Raw genomic sequence first — 24,314 nt, 5'->3', positions numbered from 1 at the left:
CTTAACACCAGCCATGCTTGACGAACCCCCTGAAACCTGCATGCAGCCTCCCAGGTGGCCCTGGACCCCTGGCTGAGAATCAATGGTATAATGCAGTCATTGAACACGGAGGCTACATCCACCACTAGAAGCTGGTGAAATAGTTTTTTCAAAGAACAGTGAAAACTAGACAACAAAGTGCCTCCAAATAAAGTCAGAGAGGTGCTGGGTCCACACACAGTTTCTGTACACAACTATTTTGGTTAGCGTGATTTTTAACCAAATAGTTATGACCAGCCCAACTCCTGGGGTGCATGCAATTATACCAATATAAAGACCATATTTCCCTTCCCTATGAAATAAAATAGATCAGTATAAGCACTTTTACATCAATTCAGCTGTGCCCACACTGGGGAGTTGTATTGCTTTTACTAGACTGGCATAGTTAGGTGGTATAACTAATTTGTAGACAAGCTCGAATAAGCATTTAACATGCAGGAAAAGTCCTGAAGTAAAATAGGAACAAGAACTAGTAGACTCAGAAAATCTTTTCCAATTCTATCTCATCTAATTCTTGGAGTTGGAAAGGTAGATGATTTACTAGAGGAGATAAAGAGAAGTGTGGGAAAGCAATGTGCACGTAAACTAAACAGAACACTTTAAAAAAAAAAAATAAAGTGATTAAGTGGAAATGAGAAATTTTTTTAATACAAAATTAAAACAGTGTCAGCTTTTCATTTTCCTGGTGTGAAATTTTCCTGCTTTTACATAGACTGACACTGTGGTTTAATAATTTTACCAAAAGGGTTTAACATGAATGAATCAAAAACATTACTTTTGAACTGGGATGAATATTCATAACCTGGGGGTCATTTGTCGAAGTACGAGAAATTACTCTGTGGGGGAATGTAGAAAATTCATAAAAGGAAAATCTGTCAAGTCAATTTCACAGTAGTTGTAGCAAGAAAAAAAAAATCTAGAACAAAGGTGCTGAGACAGTAAAGTGACCAGTTCCGTCATAAAATCTATAAAGATTGGATAGACAGATCAAATATAAGTGTACTGATGGAATCCAAAAAGTCTTTGACATTTACATGGATACAGAAAAGTCAATTACATTAGGTAGAGTTAGAAAAATTAGAAGTGATAAACTCTCCCTGCTTTATTGCATAACTGGCTTGGCAATAGGGAGGAAGGTTAAAAACAAACTTCCCCTTTTGGCCTATTATTCCATAATTGTCAGCTATCAGGTTTTTAACACCTGTTCGGGTCACCATGAGACAGAGCATATAGGACTAGATGGGCCACTGGCCTGATCTGTGATTGCAGTTCCTATGGTTTCATTAATCTGACAGACAAGCATGCAAACTGTCTTACGTTCGCTGAAGTAAAAGGCAGTAGTCGACTATGACAGGCACCATATCCTGTAGAAAGACCATGAAGAAAGAGTGAGTAACTCAATCACAGGTAATGTCAAACAGTATACATTATCAGTATGATCAATACTGTGAAGAATCAATGACCGTAGCTCACACATTTAGGCAGTTGCCCAATTACACTGATTTTCCTGGACAAAAGATACAATTATACAGCTGTAACTCCTCCAAAGCTACACCCACATCACAGGCCTTTCCAAATTCCAGCAGTAACAAAAAATTTATTTTAGTACATCAGCCCGCAGAGACTGCAAATCATATCTGGGCCCCATTAGGCGAGCTGCTGCAGACACAACATAGACAAAATTGACAAAGATGTAACAATTGCAGAAGAGAAGTACAAGGACAAAACATGACAGCAACACACATCTCTCAATTTGCAGGTTTCAAGACCTTTTAAAAATCTTCCATACTTGATGAGTGGATGACAAGGGATTTGGGCTCAGCTGGACAAAGGGAAAATAAGGAGACAACGGCCAGAGAGTTTGATTTGGATTCACTTGGCAATGGATTCTCAGAAAAGGTTTCTGGACAGAGCTGGACAAGAATTAATTCTTGAGGAAAGTTTTGAGGTATGTTCCAGGTTATTCTGGCGCCCCATTTAATAGTACTGAGAACCGGGGCATCTGAGGGGATTAGAGGTGGTTGAAGACAGAAGGCAGCTAATCTTCCTCTCCATAAATCTTCTGAAGGAGGAATGGGCAGAATGATTAAACATTTTGGAATATTAAAATAGATCTCATTTTCTTCTGATTCAGTGGGTGAGGCTACCCCTCTACTGAGAGTTCTAGGAACCCCTAAACCCGTACCTGTTAGCCTGGACAGCCTTCTCTGGACACCTGAGAAAACCCAAGTCCAGTGGCAGAGCTCTCTCTCTGGTACCTTGTTCGGCATAGCTTTTACTCTTCCCAAAGGGATCACATTCCATTGTGAACCCCTCAGGTCTCTGCCATGGGTATCCAGAATTCCACAAATTCATCTCTGGACACTGCTTAGCTTGACATACTCAATCTTCACCTGTCTAGCCAGGGTCAAATTAAGGTGTAATTATGCCATTGTTCAAAGAGGCTCAACTTTTAAAGAATGGATAACAAAATGTAACAACTTTGAAAGCAGATTAGAATGAAGCCTCCCGAAGGCCACATCAGTGCTCCAGATGCAGAGTGTAGCACCTTGTTCTTCATCCATAGAATTAGAAAGTTGACAGGTTTCAGAGTAGCAGCAGTGTTAGTCTGTATGCGCAAAAAGAAAAGGAGGACTTGTGGCACCAAATTTGTTAGTCTCTAAAGTGCCACAAGTCCTTTTTTTTTTTTTTTTAAGGAAGTTGAGTTATTTTCTGGTCATTATGTCCCAAGAGCTCACTGTCTTCTGGAAGAGCCGTTTAACACCACAGCATTTCAGTTCTGAAATATTCTGTATACAAACTCCTGTTTGTAGGACTGATTTTGGAATACTCTAGAACTCTCAAGCAGATTATGGTGCTGGCTGTAGAGGATTGCTACATACCCTAACAGAGCACACAGGGGATTCAGTCTATTTCTACTGGTGTAGATTAGAAGACATCGAAAATGAGAACAGTCATACTTGAATTAAGAATACCTAGGAGTAGCTAATACCTAATTTCTCAAAGAAATCACACATTTCATGAATGTTTCAACAACATTTAAAACCTATTATATAAAAAAGTCAATGACTTTCAGAGAAAAGCTACAATTTTATTGTAAACTGCAGCGTTGATCAAGAGAGCATCTGAGGTTCTGTACCTGAAAGTGTTGCTCCATAACTTGGATTTTACCCTGGTCAGGACATTTTTTCAAAGTTCGATCTGCATAATGGAAGAGGATTTCAACCATCTAGATGAAAAGATAACAGTGGGAAATTTTCTTCACATACTACTATCAGCAGGGTTGGTAGTACCACTGTATTAATGTTGCCCAACATTTCCCATTATAAAAACTTGTTTTCAGTTGGTTATAAAACTTTGCCAAATTAATTGTTCCACCTGAAATTCTGCACGCCATGTATGTTCCTCAGACTGAATTTTTTTTTTTTCCCCCTCAAAATTTCACCCAAAATGGTTCAGCCATTTCCAATAATGAGGTTAGGGAAAAATAGATTTTGCCATTTTGAAAAAACTCTAACATGTCCTTTGAAAAGCTCTAGTGCAGGAGTGGGCAAACTATGACCTGGAGGCCATATCCGGGCCTCAAGTTCCCACTGGGGAGCAGGGGCTTGCCCCGCTCTGCGCGGATCCTGGAAGCAGCGGCATGTCCCCTCTCCGGCTCCTACTCGTAGGGGCAGTCAGGGGGTTCCGCACGCTGTTCCCGGCCCAAGCGCCACCCTTGCAACTCCCATTGGCTGGGAACCACAACTAGTGGGAGCTGAAGGGGTGGCGCCTACGGACAGAGTAGTGCACAGAGCCACCTGGCTGAGCCTCTGTGTAGGAGCCGGAGAGGGGACATACTGCTGCTTCTGGGAGCTGCTTGAGGTAAGTGCCCCCCAGAGCCTGCACCGCTGACCCCCTCCCATGCCCCAACCCCCAATTTTGTGAGCATTCATGGCCCGCCATACTATTTCCATACCCAGATGCGGTCCTTGGGTCAAAAAGTTTGCCCACCTCTGCTCTAGTGCCCTCATGCTTTGGAGCAGGGACTTGAAATTTGGCATAGGGTGGCCTTTGTTTCAGTGAAGTGCTTTTTTCCATTCCTAAGAAAATCTGCCCAAATTTTGCAGTTACAAGCTTTTTGAAAAACGACAGTTTACATATGCTCAGTAGAGAATAGTCAGTAGAGAATAGCTAGAGATTCTATCTGCACTGAGCATGCTCCAGCCTGTTACGAGTGTTAGTGACAATGTAGAATTCATGCCTGCATCTTTGCCTGAGATAGAATTTTGGGTATTGTCTGCCTGTTTGGTTTTTATACTCTTATAATCTATATATTCACATATCTTATACTAATGCGTGTGAACAGAGGATAAAGACCTTGCTTCTGCCCAGCCAGATGGGTTTATTAGTACAATGAGAAAGAGATAAGAAACAGAGCACAGCTAAAACGTTACAGCGTATGGTGGGAGTATAACATACGAGCATACACTGGAAGGCTGCCTGGCTCTTCTCTCAAGCCAAGGTCAAGCAACCAGTTAGGAGAGGTAAAGGGGAAGGAGGGGTGTGGTGGAGTGGTGCCCCACCCCCATTCCAGATTGGGCTACAACAGGCCAGAGCAGCTGCACAAAGCAGCAGCCAATCAGGGAGGGCCTGTTAGAGAGCCAATCAGGGCCAGTATTACAGCCAGCCAATCAGGGCTAGGCTAGGCCCTATATAAAGGCTGCTTAGGAAGGGAGCAGGTAGTCTCTCCCAGGCCTTTAGAGGGTGAAGGTCTTTCTCCTGCATATGGAGACTAGCACCAGGGACAGCGCAGGGCTAGGCAAATAAGGGGAGCAGAAGGGAACTCCCACCCAGTACCTGCAGGCACTGAGAAAAAGGGCCTAGCCGGTGCAAAGGGGCCAAAGGGGAAACGGCCCAGGTTGAGAGATGGACGAAGGAAGAGAAGGAGGGCAGGCAGGAAGGCTGTTGCCAAAGGGTCCCTGGGTCAGGACCCAGAATAGGGGCCAGGCCTGGTTCCCCGCCTTGCACTTCCACCTGGCCATTGGGAGTGGCCATCACAGGCTGCACCAGACCCCTGCCAAAAGGGGTTAGACTTTGGGGTGTGGTTGGCCATTGTGGCTGGGGCGAAGAGAAGGACTGCTGATAACACCAAACCCCTGGAAGGGGGTGAGACCGGAGCAGTGGGCACTGCCAGAGGGCAGTGTCCTGAAGAGGACACCATGAGCTGGGAGCAACATTGGTTGAGATGCCAATCTAGGGTGAGAGATGGATGGGACAGAACAGGCAGAGGGCGCTCTGCACGAACTGAGCTAATTCCCGGAGAGAACAGCAGGAGGCGCTGCGGTGGTGAGTCCCAACCCCGTCACGGGGGGAGGGCAATAAGAAACACAAAGCCAAAGTAAAGTCTGGCCTTGGCCAGAGCACAACCTCACTTTTTACCCCTCCCACGGGATACAAAAGAGATGGGATGAAAACCCCAGGCTCATGAGCCTCCAAAACGGAACATGACCATAAGCTGTAAAGGGTGCCATTAGGGACATGCACTGCAGGTATATTTGGGCCTGATAAAAAGGGGGGAATGGGGACACAGGCAAGGCTCTGCAGTGTCAGAGCTGGGAAGGGGGATACAGGGTAAATGGGGTCACTGGGGAACAGACTCTGCTGGCATGCAGAGCTATGGATATGCTTGCTTGGAACTAACCCCAATAAACATCGCACTGCCTGCACTTCAAACTTCTGGTCTTCTGCTTTCTGTCTGTGTGACAAGAACCAGGGGAGGAGGTGAAAGGAAAGCCTTCTAACACAGCCTAAGGCTGCAGGACCTGAGCAAGAATTTATCTGAAAATGCTTCTAATGGCAGTTGGGGCCAATAGCATTCTGTTTTTTCCACTGAGATTTCAGCTTTGAATTGAGCTTTTTGATGGTCAGACAGCTGAGGGACGCTCATCCTATCAAAAAATTCCTGGTTTGTTCTACCAAGAACATCTGAGTGTATAAAAGCTTTCTATACAATAAATAGAGGCTGCCAGAATGTCTATTCTGCATGTCCCGCCGTTTGGTTTTTCTTGATTGTTGGTACAAAAAGTAGGAATGGGAAATGGGTGACAATCTAAGACCTGGCAGCTGAAGCAACAGACTCTTCACAACTAATAAGATGCATATGTTCCAAATGTAGCAGCTTCCTGAGCTTTGCTCAGCATAAATGAAAGTCATTTCTCCACTATAAAAGACCCACTATTTACATCAAACTATTGCCATAGATTTTCACTGTTTAAAAACATACCAGGGATAGTTGGTTTTGGAATGCCTTGGTGCCTGTGAACAAAAGGATGTTCAGGAGTCTGAGGGCAGGTTGAATATTTAGTTACTTCTGAATTGGTCTTCGCTGCAACTAAACATTTCATTGTGCACTGCCCGCAAAAACAAGACTCAGAGGCAAGTGGGCAATGTCAACTGGAAGGGATTATTTTGCAGGTACAGGCACATTTAAGACACCCACTGGAAGTCAGGCTAGGTACATGCAGGATAGCTGCCAATATTGAAGTAGTGAAGTCTAGTTCTTGAAGGGTACATACTGGCTGGGATTGGGACTCTGGTACCTGTGAAGTGCCAAGAGGCAGAAGAATGAGTTAAATTTGGCACATGCTAGATACCACATCCTGCAAGTAGCTTTTACCTGAAGTACATGCTTTGTCAGTATGCCCAATCGCTAGTTTCTAATCAGTTCTCTTTCAAATAAAGCTCATTTAAAAAAAAAAAATCACAACCTACATACGCACACCTACGGAGATTTTTGGAGGACAGAAGCCAATTCTTTCAAAAATAGTTGAGGGGTAAATTAAGAGTGGTATCAATACATATGAAATTGGGATTTGGAACTCACTCGGTCTGCAAGGACAGACTTTCGCTTATTGGCATCCCCAGACAACCCTGTAAAGGAATACAAAGAGAAAAAAAAACAAAGGTTCCTTTTCATAATCAATATGTAAATGGAAGTGAGGACTCATTTCAGCTCCCAAAACTCAGAAATAATAGAAGACTTAACTGCTGAAACCCTTTAGCTGCAGGTGTCCAGATATCCTGAACATACTTAGACACACCTCATACAGACAGGCCCTTTGCATTAACAAACGAAACCTACACTTCATGTGACGATTAACTTAATCTGTTTATTGATGGTTTTAGAAAAAAGATTTTGAAAGGGCCCTGTTCTGATTCTGCCCCATTCAGTCAGGAGGATTTGAGTTTTAGGTAACTAAGTCTTTACCTGCATTTTTATAGTCCCTTAGATTAGTTTTGTGAGGCATAATTATTACTGTATTCATAAGATGCTTTGAGATCTTTGCATGAAAGGAGCTAATTTACTGCACTACAAGTGCAAAATACATCTATCCCAATAAAAAATATGCAATTCCTTTGTATATTGAAAATTGTGATGTGTAAACTAAAATTTATGATTTTCATTTATTCAAGTACCATAGAATCTCAGAGTTATGAACAGAGTTATTAACTGACCGGTCAACCAGACACCTCATTTGGAACCAAAAATATGCAATCAGGTAGCAGCAGAGATGAAAAAAGAAAATAATGTATAGTATAGAACTGTGTTAAACATAAACTACTAAAAAAAATAAAGAAAAAGTTTTGATGTTTGGTTAATTTAAATTAAGATGGTTCAAAGCAGCACTTTTTTTTGCATAGTAAAGTTTCAAAACTGTGTTAAGTCAATATTCAGTTGTAAACTTTTGAAAGAACCATCATAAAGTTTTGTTCAGAGTTACAAACAACCTCCAGTCTCAAGGTGTTTGAAACTCTGAGGTTCTACTGTATTACAAAGACACATAAAATACACAAGGATATTTGTCTCTATGTCCTGGAACTTAAAGAAGAGCAACCTGTCAAAATCCATCAGAAAATTTATAGAAAACGTAGGGTGAACCATATAAATTATAGTTCATTGTGAAATTCAGCAAAGCAGGCACAGGCATATGTAACATACTTCATCAGCTAAGGACACCTAGAGGAGAGGGTGTTACTTTAGTACCCAATAGGGCCACAAAAAAACTCCAACTAGTACAACTGCAGGGAAGCACTGAAGTGGTGTGCTTTCCAGCTGCCCTAGCAATCCCCTGCATAGAAGCTATGCTGGCTTCTTAGTCATGCCTGCGCATAAGTGAAGATGTGCCACCTTGCTCCTCTTGTGCATTTTCAATCACTAGGGGCCTCTGACTTTTTTTAAATTCATATCAACACCTTCTTGAAGCCCTGGGAACCTTCTAGTAAGGTATGAAACACTGCTTTGCAGTAATCCCTTATTACAAGCCTCATTTTCCAAGAGTCACATCCTTTACAGTTGTACTTTTCCAGGAAAGTGAAAGCAGATGGAAGTAATTACCCCATAACCCAGTAGGGGTAGGGGAGGTGCTTTGCCGCCTTAAAACAGCTAATTACTAGAAGGAGAGAAGTTTTTACTAGGAAACTGCACAACTCTACAAAAGCCAGTCAGCCCATAGTCAACACATTTGCATCATCCTGATCACATTCAAACTACAAGAGCTTTTTTATTCTTCACGGATACAATTCTCACTTTAATTTCTTTTGACTAATGCTTGCTTCTGTGTGCATGTGTATAAAAGCTACCCCATTGCTTTAAAAATAACTTACCTACTACAGCCTTTGCTTTACCCTCATGAAAAGACCATGCTAGAGCCAGGGCCTCAGTAAGACAGTCTTGTTTCAGAAGGTGATCCACTCTCTAAAATTAGATGTACAAGCAATATGGGACTCCTCAGAATTCCAGAACAGCAATCCTTTAAGCCAGTATTTCCCAACCGGTGGGTCATGACCCCCAGGCAAGTGATGAAAGACAACTATGTGGGTCTCAGGGCATTGAAAACTATTATAATCTCAAGCAAAGAAAATCTTGCTCCCCCACTTACCTTTCTATGTCAAGTATTCTGTCAACCTCTCAAAACTACAAATGCATTACAAAGGCTTATTATGATGGGTACATTTTTTTTCCCAACCTTCTTACATTTACTACAAGAGTAAAAAATGTATTTCAAATAAGGGGTCGCCAACCTGGAAAAGGTTGAGAAACACAGATATAGACATACAAGGCCAAGCATTTTAACGGAAATAATTTCAGAGATTTTGAATTTTAAACAATTGGGATGAAATCCTGGCCCTATTAAGTCAGTCAATAAAAAAGTTTTGCCCTGGACTTCAACAGGACCAAGATTTTACCCACTATCATTTAAACCAGTGGTATGTGTACCCCATGGGTTACGCAGAGGTCTTCCAGACGGTACATCAACTTAGCTAGATATTTGCCTAGTTGTATAATAGGCTACATAAATACTTATACTTTAAAATTTCTATTAGTCCTGAAGTTCCTTTCCGCCATCAAGCTACTTTTAAACAATTCACACAGTTTATTAAAAAACATACATGCCTCTTCTCCTGACTTACCTCTCTCCAGCTCCTTATCATCATCACATGAACAGACTGAAAAAGAGAAACAAAAAGGTCAGAAAGGGAGATATTCCTTTATGGGCAGTTGTTCATGAGTAACAATCTATGGATTCCCACACATACATTGTAGTCTCCCAGTGATACACAGAGGCTGCAACTACTCTTCAGAGACTGGAGATGTCGCTCCGAACAGGAGAATTTCCTACCAGCTATTATATAGCAAGTTCATAGTTTCCAAAAAGTCCCTACAAGACTCTGCTTAAGCCTGACCTACATTTTGAAAGAATGGAGGACACCAAGCACAAGGATGTACCTTATTGTTCCATATGTTGGGATTCAGCCTCTCTTATTTTTCACCTGTTCTATTCACTCTAGTTCTTCTTGTAGATAGGGACTTGTTAATTTCTGCATATTTCATTTGACATTTTACCCACTATACATTTACTCTGAAGTAGCACTCAACAGGGACTGTAATCCTGGGTGCTACTTCAGCACATGCCTGGGCTAAAACCAGACTGGATTCAGGAAACTTAAAATAAACAACACTGGAGTTACTGCCTACAAAACCTCCCCATTTTACAGCCCCATGTCCTAAAGCTTCATCAGAGATAAGACTGCAGCACTGGACCTCACAGCTCCACTGAAATCTTTCAGGAATCTCCCTTGCAGAACACTTCTTTCACTAGAATCACTAAAGCCACCTTACTCTTGAAAGTGCATACATTTCCTGAGAGCTGTCCGCATTTACCTTTGTGCCAAGATAGAAGATTTGACCACCACAGCTGCTGATGGACTGGTAACAGGCTCTCTCCCCAACCAGGGCCTGGGAAAAACATAAGATTTACTCCAGCACAAGCTGCTTTTATTTTTATTTTCAGTAAACATACATGACATATATGGCTGTAACTAAACCCTGAGGACATTTAGCAATGAAGAAATAAAACAAGAGTTGGGGAGGACACAGCAGTTTGTCCAGTCATGCTATTCACTCGAAGTGGAGCTGGAGACCTAGCAACCCAATCCCTTTCACAGATGCTCACTCATACGTCACTGGAAAAGTCACTCAGTGCAGGGAACACTGTCTCACACTCATGTCAGTGATGACAATTACTGTATTCACAAGACACCACCAGAAAGAAAAATCTCATGAGAAATGGCAATTCAGAGTAATTCCAGTCTTATTTCACAACAAAAAGCATTTCTGCTCAGGTTATCTGGTTAAGGCCAGAGAGAAAGATGGGGGGAAAAAGAGAAGATAATAAAACACAGAAGGATGAAATCTTCAATAGGAGAGTGCCCTGAGCATCAGCCAGGATGTTGGTTAAATATGGACTACAAGGGAAGAATATCCCCTACCAAATCACCATCCTCACTTCCTCCATCACCTGGGTTTGTCTAGACATATCCAAATCTGGCACAACCCTGCTTAGCATATGAGACCTAGTGAGATTATAACCAAAGATGATATGACTGCAGTCTCTGCATAACAGCAGCTGGAAAAAAAAACCTGGTAATTTACCATAGCAAAACTGGTTGAGTGTTGCCTCTACAAAGGTTAATGGTGATTAGAGTCTCAACACAAACAACATTAACAACAAGGGGGAAGGAATGCAAGGCAAAATCGGGAAAACAGGTTAAAGAATATTTAGTTTAGTTAGATGTATTCAAGTCAGCAGAGCTTGATGAAATTCATCCTAGGGTACTTAAGTAACTATTTGAAGCAACCTTGGAACTGTTAGCAATTATCTTTGAGAACTCATGGAGGACGGGCGAGGTCCCAGAAGACTAGAGAAGGGCAAACATAGTACCTTTCTTTAAAAAGGAGAACAAAGAGGACCTGGAGAATTAAGGACTAGCCAGCCTAACTTTGATAACTAGAAAGATATTTGAACAAATTATTAAAACAATCAATCAATTTGTAAGCACCTAGAGATAAAGAATAGCCAGCATAGATTTGTCAAGAACAAATCAAGACAAACCAACCTAATTTCCTTCCTTCTCCCACTGGCCTAGTGGAGAGGGAAGAAGCAGTAGTGTGAGAGATCAAGATATTTCACATCAATCCCACATGACAGTCTCATAAGCAAGCTAGTGAAATGTGGTCTAGATCAGTGCTACTCAAAGTGGTGGTCTGTGGACTGGTGCCAGTCTGCGAGCCATCGGCTGCCGGTCTGCGCACACATTGGAAAAAAAATTGCCGGTCCCTCACATCAGATAGCTTGAGAAGCACTGGTCTAGATGAAATTACTATAAGGTGAGTGCACAAATGGTTGAAAGACAGTACTCCAAAAGTAGTTATCAATCGTTTGCTTTCAAACTGGGGAGCCTTATCTAGTGAGGTCCTGCAGGGCTCAGTCCTATTCAGTATTTTCATTAATGACTTGGATAATGGAATGGAAAATATGCTTATAGAAGTTTGCAGATAAAACCAAGCTGGGAGAGGTTGCAAGCAATTTGTAGGACAGAACCAGAATTCAAAAGGACCTTAAACTAGAGAATTGGTCTGAATTCAACAAGATCAAATTCGATAAAGATAAGTGCAAAATACTTCACTTAGGAAGGAAAAAAAATCAAATGCCCAACTACAAAATGGGAACTAACTGGTTAGGTGATCACAATGCTGAAAAGGATCTGAGGTTTTTAGTGGATCACAAATTGAGTACGAGTCAACAATGTGATGCAGTTGCAAAAAAGGCTAATATTCAGGGGTGTATTAACAGGACTGTTGTATATAAGACATGGGAGATAATTGTTCTGCTCTACTTGGCATTGGTGAGGTCTCAATTGGAGCACTGTGTCCAATTCTGGCTGCCACACTTCAGGAAAGATTTGAATAAATTGGAGAGAGTCCAAAGGAGAGCAACAAAAATGATGAAAGGTTTAGAAAATATGATCTATGCAGAAAGGTAAAAAACTGGGCACATTTAGTCTTCAGAAAAGACGACTGAGGGAGGACCTGATAATAGTCTTCAAATATGGGCCATTACAAAGAAGACTGATCAATGTACACTGAATGTAGGACAAGAAGTAATGGGCTTAATAAGCAGAAAGAGATTTAGGTTAGATATTCGGAGAAAAAAATTTAACTATAAGGTTAGTTAAGCTCTGGAACAGGCTTCCAAGGGAGATTGCAGAATCCCCATCATTGAAGGTTTTCAAAACAGGTCAGACAAACACACACTTGTCAAGGATGGTCTAGGTTTAACTGGTCCTTCCTCAACACAGAGGGCTGAATTTAATGCCTTCTCAAGGTCTCTTCCAACCCTACATTTTTGAGTCTGTATTCCCCCTTCTGGGATGCGACCCACCCCAGCACCATTGAGCTTCAGCAGCTTTCTGAAAAACACCATCCAATGAGACCATACAAGAACCCTCTTACAGCACTCTGTATTGGGACCTGCCATTATAACAGGCCAGGAGACCCCAATAACTTCAGTTTCTTCCACTCAGAATTTTAGAAGAGGAACGCTGAGAAAAAGGGGAAAAATGTGGCCTTTGCAATAGTCACTCTAACTGCCCAATCTTGAAGAACCAGCTGCTACAGTCACCATTATATTTATCTTTGAAGAGGGTTCTGAGGCTCAGTGGGACGATGGTGCATCCTATAAGCGTGAATGTGAAGAGGCAACACTTCAAGAATTCTCACTAAATCAACAATAAACAAGCTTTTTAAAAAAGGAGTACTTGTGGCACCTTAGAGACTAACAAATTTATTTGAGCATAAGCTTTTGTGAGCTACAGCTCACTTCATCAGAGCTGTAGCTCACGAAAGCTTATGCTCAAATAAATTTGTTAGTCTCTAAGGTGCCACAAGTCCTCCTTTTCTTTTTGCGGATACAGACTAACACTGCTGCTACTCTGAAACCAAGCTTTTTAAAAAGGCTCTTTAAAAAGGTTTTAGGCAATCCTAAACTTCCCTGTTTAAAAAAAGCAAATTTCAAAGAGTGTTATCAATCAACAAGTAAAACACTAGCAGGCTACAAAGTTCATATATCTTTACCAATGCTTGGCTGACATTGCCTCCTGTGGCCAGTGATTTGAAGTGACTACTGTTATATACTAGCTGCACCTCCGAAATCTCTATAGTCTCCAGCTCCTCCTGCGTCTGGCGATCTATCATATGCAGCTTCTCCACACTGTCCAGAAGCACTACTGTGCGTGAGTTTATCCACTGGAAAGAAGGCATATGTCAAACTTCAGCAACATTTCATGCATAACTATCAGGACAATATACTACAAAAACACCCTAGAGCACTAATATCTTAAGCTATTGGTAGCCGGCAGCATACAGAAGTTATTATTCTGGGTGTTTGGGGTAAGGCTGAAGTTTAGAATCTAACTATTTTACAGGACAAAAGTGTAACTACAAGGAAGGTGACAACCAGAAAACTTTCTCTGGAGCACCCAGTTATGAGAAACTTCCTCACGGAGTTTAATTTCTTGTACTGTAGGTCTTTAGTCAAAGGAACAATTTTTGCTCTTAAAGCTTAATATATACCTGGCACATCTATATTGCCTTCCTCCCTGAAATCCTTACTCACATTCTTGTTATTGTTGTTCTTCAAGATGTGCTGCTCGTATCCATTCCAATTAGGTGTGTGTGTGTCACGTGCAAAGTCAATAAAGTTTTTCCCCTAGAGCAGAAGTGGGCAAACTACGGCCCGCAGGACCCTTCCCTCTGGCCCACAAGCTTCTGCCAGGGAGCAGGATCAGGACAGGCTTGCAGAGGAGCCAGCCCAATTCCCCTGCAGCGTGGTGAGTGGGGCGGAAGCTAGCCCCTGTCCCCTCCCCTTCTGCTCTCCTCCCTCCCCGCCTTTCTTGCGGTCACAGTTCCCCCAGCACCTGGGCAGTGTGGCTGCAGCTCCGGCCGGGTGGCACAGCTATAGCACTGCCAGACCTGGTGCTCCAGGGGGCACAACAGAGGGAGGTCGGGGTGGGGAGGCGAGGAGCAGGGGGAGTTGCGGAGGGGGATGGTGACGGTCAAGGGGCCTGAGTCCTGCTGCCAGGGACAGGGGTAGAGCAAGCCAGGGCCCCCCTCCACCTCCAGCATGCTTGACCCCCGTCCCCAGCAGCCAAGCCCAGACAGGGAGTGAGCCCTGCCCGACTGCCAGGGAGAGCAGCCAAACGAGGAGGGGAAATGCACAGGGAAAGGACTGAGCACCCCTTTCCCCCAGCCAACAGGTAATGTGGGGTGGGGAGAGCAGGGAGGGTTGGATAGGGGATGAGGGGCCCCACGGGGGCGGTCAGGGGACAGAGCAGGGGTGTTTGGATAGGTTGCAGGAGTCCCAGGGGGCAGTCAGGGGTGGGGAGCAGGGGGGGTTGGGTGGGGGCAGGGGCCAGGTCACTCCTCGCTGTTTTGGGAGGCATAGCCTCCCCCAGTCTTCCCTACCCGGCCCACCATACAATTTCTGTACCCGCTGTGGCTCTAGGGTCAAAAAGTTTGCCCACCCCTGCCCTAGAGGCATCCATCGGTTCAGACCTTTGAGGAACCAGCCAACCATGGGGCTGGGAGAGACGGAACATTCAGACGCTCCCGGGTGGAAAGCCAAGATAGCAGCGAGGTGTACTTTTATGGATGACGTAGCCAGACCTTGCTGTTTCAAGTTCAGAAAGTACTCTAGGATGAGAGGTATACACACCTGAAGTGGGGGTGTATGACACTGGTCACACCAGCAAGTAAACCTTTTCCACTTTGCCAGATATGTGGCCCTAGTGGGGTTCTTCCTGCTGCTGAGTAAGACCTCCCTTACCTGTTCCGAGCACAGAAGCCCCCGAGGTTCAGCCATGAAGCTTCCAGGCCGTGAGGTGGAGGGACTGGAGGTTGGGGTGACTAAGACGACCGGGGTCCTGGGTGATCAGGTTGGGGAGGAGTGGCAACATGATCGGGGCATCCACCAACAGCTCCAGGAGCGTGGTGTACCAGTGTTGTCGAGGCCACGCTGATGCCACCAGAATTATCTCCGCACCGTCCCTGCGGACCTTGAATAGGACCTTGTGCAAGAGGGATCGGGGAAAGGCGTAGAGCAGGCGGCTTCCACAGGACAGCAGCAATGTATCCATGATTGAGCCTGGGGCTGTGTTTCTGGAAGGAGCAGAAAACTGGGAACTTTCTTTTGTTCCAGGTAGCGAATGGATCGACCTGGGGAAACCCCTACCTTTGGAAGATGGAGTTTATGACATCCAGCTGGATGGACGACTCATGATTGGGGAAGGATCTGCTGAGGTGGTCCACCAGTGCATTCTGAACTCCGGGTAGATAGGATGCTTCTAGGTGAATGGAGTGGGTTATGCAAAACTCCCATAGCCAGAGGGCTTCCCAACATAGCGGAGAGGAATGGGCTCCACCCTGCTTGTTGATGTAAAATATGGCAGTAGTGTTGTCCATTAGAACTGTCATGCACTATGCTAGTCGCACCACCCTCAGTTCCTTGATACTGATATGGAGAGAGCGAGCTTGTGCTGCGACCATAGGCCCTGTGTTTGGAGGTCTCCCAAATGTGCCCCCCATCCCAGAGCTGACGCAGCCGTTACCAGGACAGTTGGGAGCTGTTGAAGGGGACTCCTTCATCCACTCTCTGAGGTTGAGCCACCATAGGAGGGACTTCTAGTACTTGCTCTGGCACCGTGATCACTGAGATCAGGCTGTCACGCCCCGGGTGATGCACCAAAGCAAGCCATGCCTGGAGTGGCCTGAGCCTCAGTCTGGCATGCCAGATCACGTAAGTGCAGGCTGCCATGTGGCCGAGGAGAGTCAGACATCTCCTTGCTGTAGTGGTCAGGTACTGCCTGAGGCCTTAAATAATGTCTGTCATGGATTGGAATCGGGACTCTGGCAAAAGTGCTTTTGCCTACAACGAGTCCAACACTGCCCCAATGAACTCTATTCTTTGGATTGGTGACAAGGTTGACTTGCTCACGTTGAGGCGGAGACCCAGTCTCTCAAAAGTGGAGCTGACTAATTGGAATTGAGACTCCACCTGCTCCTTGGTGCGCCCCCTGAGCAGCCAGTTTTCAAGGTAGGGGTATACCTGCACTGTGTCCTTCGGAGGAAGGCTGCTATGACCGACATGCACTTGGTGAACACCTGGGGGGTCTCTTGACAGGCCGAAGGGGAGCACCATGAACTGATAATGTTTGTGGTCGACCACAAACTGTAGGAATCATCTGTCTGCAGGCCGAATAGCTATGTGAAAGTACGCGTCTGTCATGTCAAGGGTGGCACCAGTCTCCCAGATACAGAAGGGATAAATTGTACTCAGGGAGACCATGCGGAACTTCAACTTCGCCATGAACCCGCAGATCTAGAATGGGTATGAGACCCCGCCTTGACCTTGGGGAATTAGGAAGTAGTGGGAATAGAATCCCTTGCCCCTGAGTTCCTAAGGAACCTCCTCCTCTGCTCCTATGGCGAGGAGTGCCCGCACCTCCTAGATAAGGATTTGCTCATGAAAGGGACAGGGAAGGGGGGGTGGGAGGGAGGGCGGGCAGGAGCAGAACAGGAGAGAATATCCCACTTCCACCATACGGAGGAACCAGTTGTCCGAAGTTATTTGGGACCAAGCACAGTAGAAGTGGGACAGACAATTCAAGAAAGAATGGGAAGGATCTGGAATCGTGGCTGGTGCGCCATCCTCGAGCATACCTTCAAAGGGCCTGCTTGGAGCCCGACGATGGTTTGGTCGGGCTCTGGCCCTGCCCAGGCATGGGGTGGGAAGGCTTGTGCCTGCCATTCCTGCCCCTTCTCCTATAGAAGTCCTGCCTTGGCCTAGAAGGATAGGAGTGTTGCTGCTGTTGCTGTCACTTAAAATGTTTATGCTGGGTTGCGCACACAAGGATTTCAGAGTAGACTGGGAGTCTTTTAGGCTATGTAGCCTATCTGCTCCGCAAACAGGTCTGCCCCATCAAAAGGCAGGTCCAGCAGGATCTGTTGAATCTTGGGTGGAAGCCCCAAGGACTGCAGCCATGAGCTACACCTCATGGAGATTCTAGAGGACAAGGTACACGCTGCCGAGTCCGCAGTGTCCAGTGATGCCTGTAAAGGAGATCTGTGCCACTGCCTTGTCCTCCTCAAAGATAGCTTCAAACTCCTCCCACGACTCTGCTGGCACCGGTTCCTTAAATTTCAGCATCAAGTTCCAGGAGTTAAAGCTGCATCTACTCAGGATTGCCTGCTGGTTGGCAATCCTGAGTTGCAAGCTCCCCATGGAGTACAAATTGCGCCCGAATAAATCCAGGCGCTTGGCGCCCTTTGACTTGGGCGCTGAGGCTTGATGTACCTGCCTCTCCTCCTCGTTTACTGCAAATGAGCAGGACTGTGGGTGTGTGAAGAGGTATTCATACCCCTTAGAAGGGACTAAATACTTTCTCTCCACACCCTTCACGGTTGGAGGGATGGAAGCCGGGGTCTGCCAAATAATCTTTGTGTTGGCCTAGATAGTTTTGATAAGGGGTAGAGCCACTCTTGATGGGGCCTTCCGTGGCCAAGATTTCAACCTTAGGGTCCTCTGACTCTACCACCTCCTTGGCCTGCAAACACAATCCATGCCACCCTGTGTAGGCGGTCCTGGTGGGCACAGCTGTCAATGGGGTGACAGCCCCAAGGTGAGTGCCCACAACTGCCTTGTCCGGGGGAGGATGAGAAGGCTAATGGGGGAACACGGTCCTCCTGACCCTCTTGGTCCCCAGGGGCCTCTGGCCCCGCCTCTATTTCAGGGCCAACCACCCCTGGATCTGGCTCAGGAACGGGGATCAGTTCCAGGGGCAGTAGTGCAGCCGGTACCTCCTCAGCACCCCGGGGGTGGGGCGACTGGCCAATGCCTCCGGCACCCTTGGTTCAGACACCACCAAACTAGAACCCTTGGATTGGGTGCCCTGGGCCTGGTGGTACGCCCATGGGGTCCAAAATGGCCATTGCGCTGGTCCCTGCCACTGCGCAGGCTATAGCCCTGCACCCACACCAGGCCTTCCACACGCTGACCTGTGCCGGTCCTGCTCAGAGTATCTAGACCTCGCCTCCAAGTCCGAAGACGGGGACCAGGATGGCAGTGCCGAGAGTGGCTGGGCTGGGGAACAGTGCAGCGACCGGGGTCTGCTTGGGGACATGGACTGGTGTCGAGACGACCAGTGCCAGGAGCAGGATCGGCACCGGGACCCAGAGCGGTATTTTGCCTCCGCCAACAGTGCTGAAGGACTAAGCATCACCGGTTTGCCTCGAGACGTTGCCACACGTTGTGGCACCGCAGGCTTGACTCGAAGGACAAAGACCATGGTGCCGTCATGGCAATCAAGTCCCTCGCAGCCTCAAAGGTGTCTAGCAATTCCACCTCCTCAATCACCCGGCTCATGGAGGAGTCCAACAGCACCAGACGCTACCATCCTCCTTACAGGGCCGAAATCAACGGTGCCGGCTCCAAAGTTTTTGGCAATGGGTGCTCCTCCCCAGGACATGCCCCATTTGCTGGCTCCAAAGGGATGGGTCCCGGAGTCGGAGATCCGCTCCTCCCCTGCTTCCGGTGCCACTCCTGCACTGGGGAATGGGATTGGTGCTGGGCCATTCCCACTGGTTTCAGCGCCGGGGAGCAGCGGTGCCATGGGTCTCTTCCAGAGTCCTTCTGCAGTGCTGCTTCTACCACTGCCACAGGGGCACTGTGCACCGATGAGCTGTGTGCAGGGTCTTGTGGCACAATGCAATTTGTGGACTGAGCACTGCCTCCATAAGGAAGTGCTTGAGGCAAAAGTCCTGCTCCTTTTGTGTTCTGGGGTGAAACCCTTTAAAAATCCTTCACTTGTCCGCATAGTGCGCTTCCCGCAAACACTTTAAACAAGTGTCATGGGGGTCACCCGTTGGCATGGGCTCGTTGCAGGTCTTGCAGGGTTTGAACCTCTGGGACTTAGGCATACCCAAGTCCCCAAGGGGAGAACGCGGTCAGGTTGGAGGCGAAATGCCCACTCCCAACAGCTATCTGTTGTAACTACTTAAACTAAACTCAACTAGGCTAGAGAACTCTAAAACTATACTAAACTGAAAAGCTAGGGAAAAACAGGGAGAGCTTGCTAAGCAAGTCACCACAGTTCCAATGACCATCACTAGCGGTAAGAAGGAACTGAGGAGGTGCCAGGTCAGCAGAGTCATATATTGAGCACCATGGCGGTGCCGCTCTAGGGAGCTCCACAGCCGACTCAACAGGTGCTGCTAGGGGAAAAATTTTCTGTCCACTGTGCACACGGCATGCACACACCTAATTGGAACTGATATAAGCAAGCACTTGAAGAATACAAAATTATTCTCAATCCCCTGAGTAAGATAAGGGACCAAAAGTCTTATTAGCATTAGTAAAAGGAACACAATAAACCCCACCAAAGCTAGGAATTGAATTCAAGAGTCCTTCATCCCATTTCCTATTAAAATTTATACATTAGGCCATACTCCCAAACGGAAAAGGCTTTTCTGTTTGCTTTCAGAGTGCATCTATTTTTCAAGAAATTTCACTTGCTAAATTAGAGATTTAAAAGTGCCAACAAACATAACTGGTTCACTGTGGCATTTCTTTAGATCGTTATATCCTTAGTGCTCTTTAAAATGCGTTTTTAGGGTTTGCATGTAAATTTATGTGTTAACATCTTGTCTTCCTGTTTGATGTTTAACAAAATATATGCACAACGGAAACCAATGTTAGAGCTTCCCGGCACCTTTGGAGCCATTACTTAGTAATTTTTTTTTTTTTATAAGGACTTAGAATCTGACCAGTAAAATTTGGCCCCATGCTTAAAAAGCCTTCATTCATACACTTTGTTCACCAGGGACATGCATTCTTTAGTTTGCACACTGTACAGCTTTGGACAGCCTAGTTTCTTCACCCCATAGCCACTACTTAACCATTTTTTAAACATGGGATTCTATTAAAAAGCTACAACAAATAAATTAATTTCAGTTCATAAATTCCAGATCCAAATAGCCAATTTGCATGCACAAAGAGAGGGCTATGTTTGTTAGAATAAGTTTGTAGAGTGAAATTACAGCACCCTGAAGCTGAGGGATGTTGACATGCATTTAAAAACACAGCAGGCTATTATCTCCATCTGAACACAAAGGAAAAAACGTTACTGGATCAATACTTACAGTAAAATTGATCAGGTCATAGTGCAGATGAAGTTGCTTTTGCTTAGTAACATGTATTGCACCCGAGTCATCTCTCTTCACCTGATGGAATTAGACAAGACAAACACACAAACTTAGTGCTTTCTTGAACCCAAAACCTGCCATGAGAGAACAAATTTTCTTCCACTGAGGAAGGAAGCCCAGTTCCAGGGTCTTCAGATTTTCTCCAGTATCAGTGTTCTAGATGTGTCTGTTAACAGCACCATCACTGAGGCGGCTTCCTAAAATGGCCTTAAAATGGGGCATAAATTCCTTTTCTCACTAGAAGTCACTGATTTTTCAGAGTCTAACATCACAAAGTGTTAGTTTATGTCCTTTGTATTTCTAATGTATTTTGTTTAATTACTTTTCATATATTTTAATAGGAAGTATCCAAATCTGGGCTCTGGCCAAAATTTGGCCATGGCAATCCAACATTCCTTTGTTGGCTGACTGATCTATTTTAAAAAAAAATTATCTATACAAATATTGGTAGATGTTGATGTTTGGTAGATCCAGGGTGCAATGGGTTTGTTTTGATTTAGGGTCTTTTTAGCTATCATCTATCATAACTAGAAACTGGTCCAACAATACATATTACCTCACCCACCTTGTGTCTCTAATATCCTGGAACCAACTAAGCTACAACACTGCAAATAATTAGGATTGGCAGAGCTTTTTGGGTGGTTTTATTTTATTTTTTTCCAGACAAGGTTGATGTTTATTTAAGCTTTTTTATTTTTAATCAACTTAAAATGTCCACAGTTGCACAAAATTATGTGTTTTAACCATTTTTCTATCGATTTACATTTTTACACTTGTGGGAAATTATGGGGGTCAGACAACTGGAGGGGGAGGGGTGTCAGTCAACTATTTAATGACAGTAGACCTTGAGATTCCAAGAGTTAAAGCTTTAACAAAGAACACACACATTGACAACATCACATCCAATATACAAAGAAAATATCCTTAAATCAAACTCTAATAAGTTCTCAAGCACCATTTTTCTTACTTTGCATATCTGTAAGTTTCAATGATCATTAAAGGAAATATTTCTTCATACGTTTGTGTATGCACAGTGAAATAGACATCTACTAATAATTACTGATAAAAATCTAAGCCTGTCAAGGCCTGTCATAAGTGAAAGTTTGAATGCCAACAGCTGCCAACGGAGAAAGTTCATGCATTGTGAGAACATAAGCCTTTTCCAACAGGAGCTATACTTTCTGGTCAGATTTTATTCACACCACAACCTTAACTCTGCCCTCATAGGAATCCCAGGTTTCCAAACTAGTACACTACATATCTGCAATATTAGTGCTGGGAGAGGGTAGTACAAAAAGGAATAGGTGGGTGAACAGAGTTATGGCTGAAGTGCATGGCTTGTGGAATACAGCCGTGATTCTCGAAGTTATTTGACCATGCACCCCTTTTTTGTGTCTAATATTTTATACCACCCCACCCCACAAGTGTATATGCCAATAAAAACAAAACATGCAACTCAATATTAAAAACAATAAAACATTGATTCAAAAAGAGCCAACAATCCATTGTAATAAGAGCAAAAGCAAAACTGATTGTGATCCATGCTTACAATTAAAAGTGCACACCATTTCATAGCAAACAGATTAACATACAGATGGCAACGACTTTGTATAATGCTATGCAAGCTTAACAGAAATCTGTCAAAATGCACAGTGTCATATGAGGACCTGATATGTCAGGGAGAATCAGCTTTGCTAGTTATTCATTGCTGTGGGTAAAATGTGAGCAGAATTTTTTTTCCCCTAAAGCTTACGTCCCGTCCCGTCCCCCCACCCCCGAATACATTCTGCAGTTTGAGAACCTTTGGCATACAATAAAGTGTGCGCCTAGAAGTGAAGGAATAGACGGAATATACTGTATTCTAAATTAGCTTATCTTTATTCCCTTGTTGTTGTGGTTGTGTGTTTGTGTAACAACCCCAACTCCTTCACAAGGAAGTTTTTGTTGTATTAATTTAAAAAACAGTCTGGTTTTTAGAAGATGGTGTATACACTTGACACCTCTACAGACCACCTTAGAGAGAGGGTAAGAACAATGTATGTGAAGAGCCAGTTACCCATCGAGCCCATCATTTCTCACCATGCCTCTCACAGTATAATATTTCACAATGAAAAGAAGGGGGCTAACCCCTTGTGGGAGGGCTCTTGCTGAGGGGTTGAGTAGCTCTCTAGTATTATCAACGTAAGTCGACGTCTAGAGTTTCAATATTAATTTTGGATTAATTAATAATGGATTTTGATTTATCCAAGCACAAAACATAGGGTTTGCAGCAACAAAGACTGAAATAAGGCTTCTTTGCATGTGGAGAGTTCAAAATATAGCTGTGAAGAATTTAACAATCTGTCTTTAAATAATAAGCAGTCACCTCAGGGCTTAAATAAATATCAGTGAAAAATTTCTGCCCTCAGAAGCTATTTTTCAGCAAGATAAAGTATAAGGACAGTGGCATAAAATTAAAGAACTTTTTACATTGTAGCTAATTTAAATGGCCACTACTGCAAATTGAACATTATACAAGGTGTAAATGTATCAACTATTTGCCTCAAAAATAATTGACTATACAGTATATTGTTTGAAACAGTATTTGCATTATGATAGCACGTACAGACTTCAAACAGGAACCCCAATGTTCTAGGTGTTGCAGTAGCACATAGTAAGAAACAGTCCCTAGCCTTCAGAGGTTACAATCTAAATAAAAACAAAAGAGAGAGAGAGAATGAATTACCTTAGTTATATACCCGTGGAAAACTAAAGCCCAAAGAGCTCAGTGACTTGCTCTAGGTCTTACAGGAAATCTTCGCAGAGATGGACACTGAATCTCATCTTCCAAGTCACAGTCCAGTATATTACCCATAATCATAAGACCATCCTTCCTCTTGAAAATACACCGTAAGTTGTTTACAAGCAACTCGCTCTCTGATCATATTGCTACTGTAGAAACTTCATGCCCTGACACAAGCCAATGGGCCTTTCCCAAGTAGTTAGCCACTCTCAGCCACTCAGTCTAGACACATCCCTCAGATCCAGCAGTCTGGAAAAATCCTCTCCCCACAATTCAGTTGCTCTCTAAGGGCATGTCTAAACTGCATTGTAAACCCAGGCCTGTGGAACACAAATCTCCAGACTCAGTGTTTCCAAGCCCACACTTTTGTGCCTACACTGCACAATGAACCCAGGTTTACAATTTCTAGACCCAAGTCACACAACTGTGCTGACGCACCCAGGCTGCATTACACAGACCTGAGTCAAACCTTCTGATTCTGGAGGCATATCCCAGGCTTCCTACTATGCTCCCCAGTTATAGTCGCTCTATGCTTTGGGGTTCCCACAGTACACCATGAAAACTTGTCTGCCCATCCTGCAGCAACTTGACTGGAAATTCTCAGCTTGCCCACACGTGCAGCTGAGCCATATTCATGCTCCCAGCAACTGGAGTCAGCAACATGGATGAACTGCCATTGGAAGAATTTGTCCAGCTTGTGCTTTCACTCCTATTTCAGGAAACAGGCAAAACATTCCTGAGACACTGGTGGACATTTCAGCAGCGTTTTCTGACCCATTGAAAGCACCTCTCAAAAGGAGGAGATGGACATGGCAGACTCTAACCTGCTGATGACGTTCATAACTCTTGCTATAA

At 44.4% G+C, this 24,314-nt stretch overlaps 1 protein-coding gene across 4 annotated transcripts in view; it reads right to left on the bottom strand.

Annotated features, from left to right (window-relative positions):
- Positions 1–24,314, bottom strand: part of VPS8 (VPS8 subunit of CORVET complex) — a 223,278-nt gene that overhangs the window by 147,588 nt on the left and 51,376 nt on the right. For all 4 annotated transcript variants that reach the window (XM_084638357.1, XM_084638358.1, XM_084638359.1 and 1 more), the window contains 8 exons: positions 20,615–20,695; positions 13,496–13,666; positions 10,244–10,318; positions 9,493–9,528; positions 8,686–8,776; positions 6,905–6,951; positions 3,179–3,268; positions 1,357–1,403 (listed from right to left, as the gene is read on the bottom strand). In XM_084638357.1, the coding sequence (XP_084494483.1) occupies positions 1,357–1,403; positions 3,179–3,268; positions 6,905–6,951; positions 8,686–8,776; positions 9,493–9,528; positions 10,244–10,318; positions 13,496–13,666; positions 20,615–20,695 (638 nt within the window). The remainder of the gene's footprint in view (positions 1–1,356; positions 1,404–3,178; positions 3,269–6,904; positions 6,952–8,685; positions 8,777–9,492; positions 9,529–10,243; positions 10,319–13,495; positions 13,667–20,614; positions 20,696–24,314) is intronic.

Source organism: Lepidochelys olivacea, assembly GCF_965140295.1.
Source record: "Lepidochelys olivacea isolate rLepOli2 genome assembly, chromosome: 9".
NCBI lineage: Eukaryota > Metazoa > Chordata > Testudines > Cheloniidae > Lepidochelys > Lepidochelys olivacea.
Note: the sequence above shows the minus strand (reverse complement) of the source record. Positions and strands in the feature narration are given on the sequence as shown.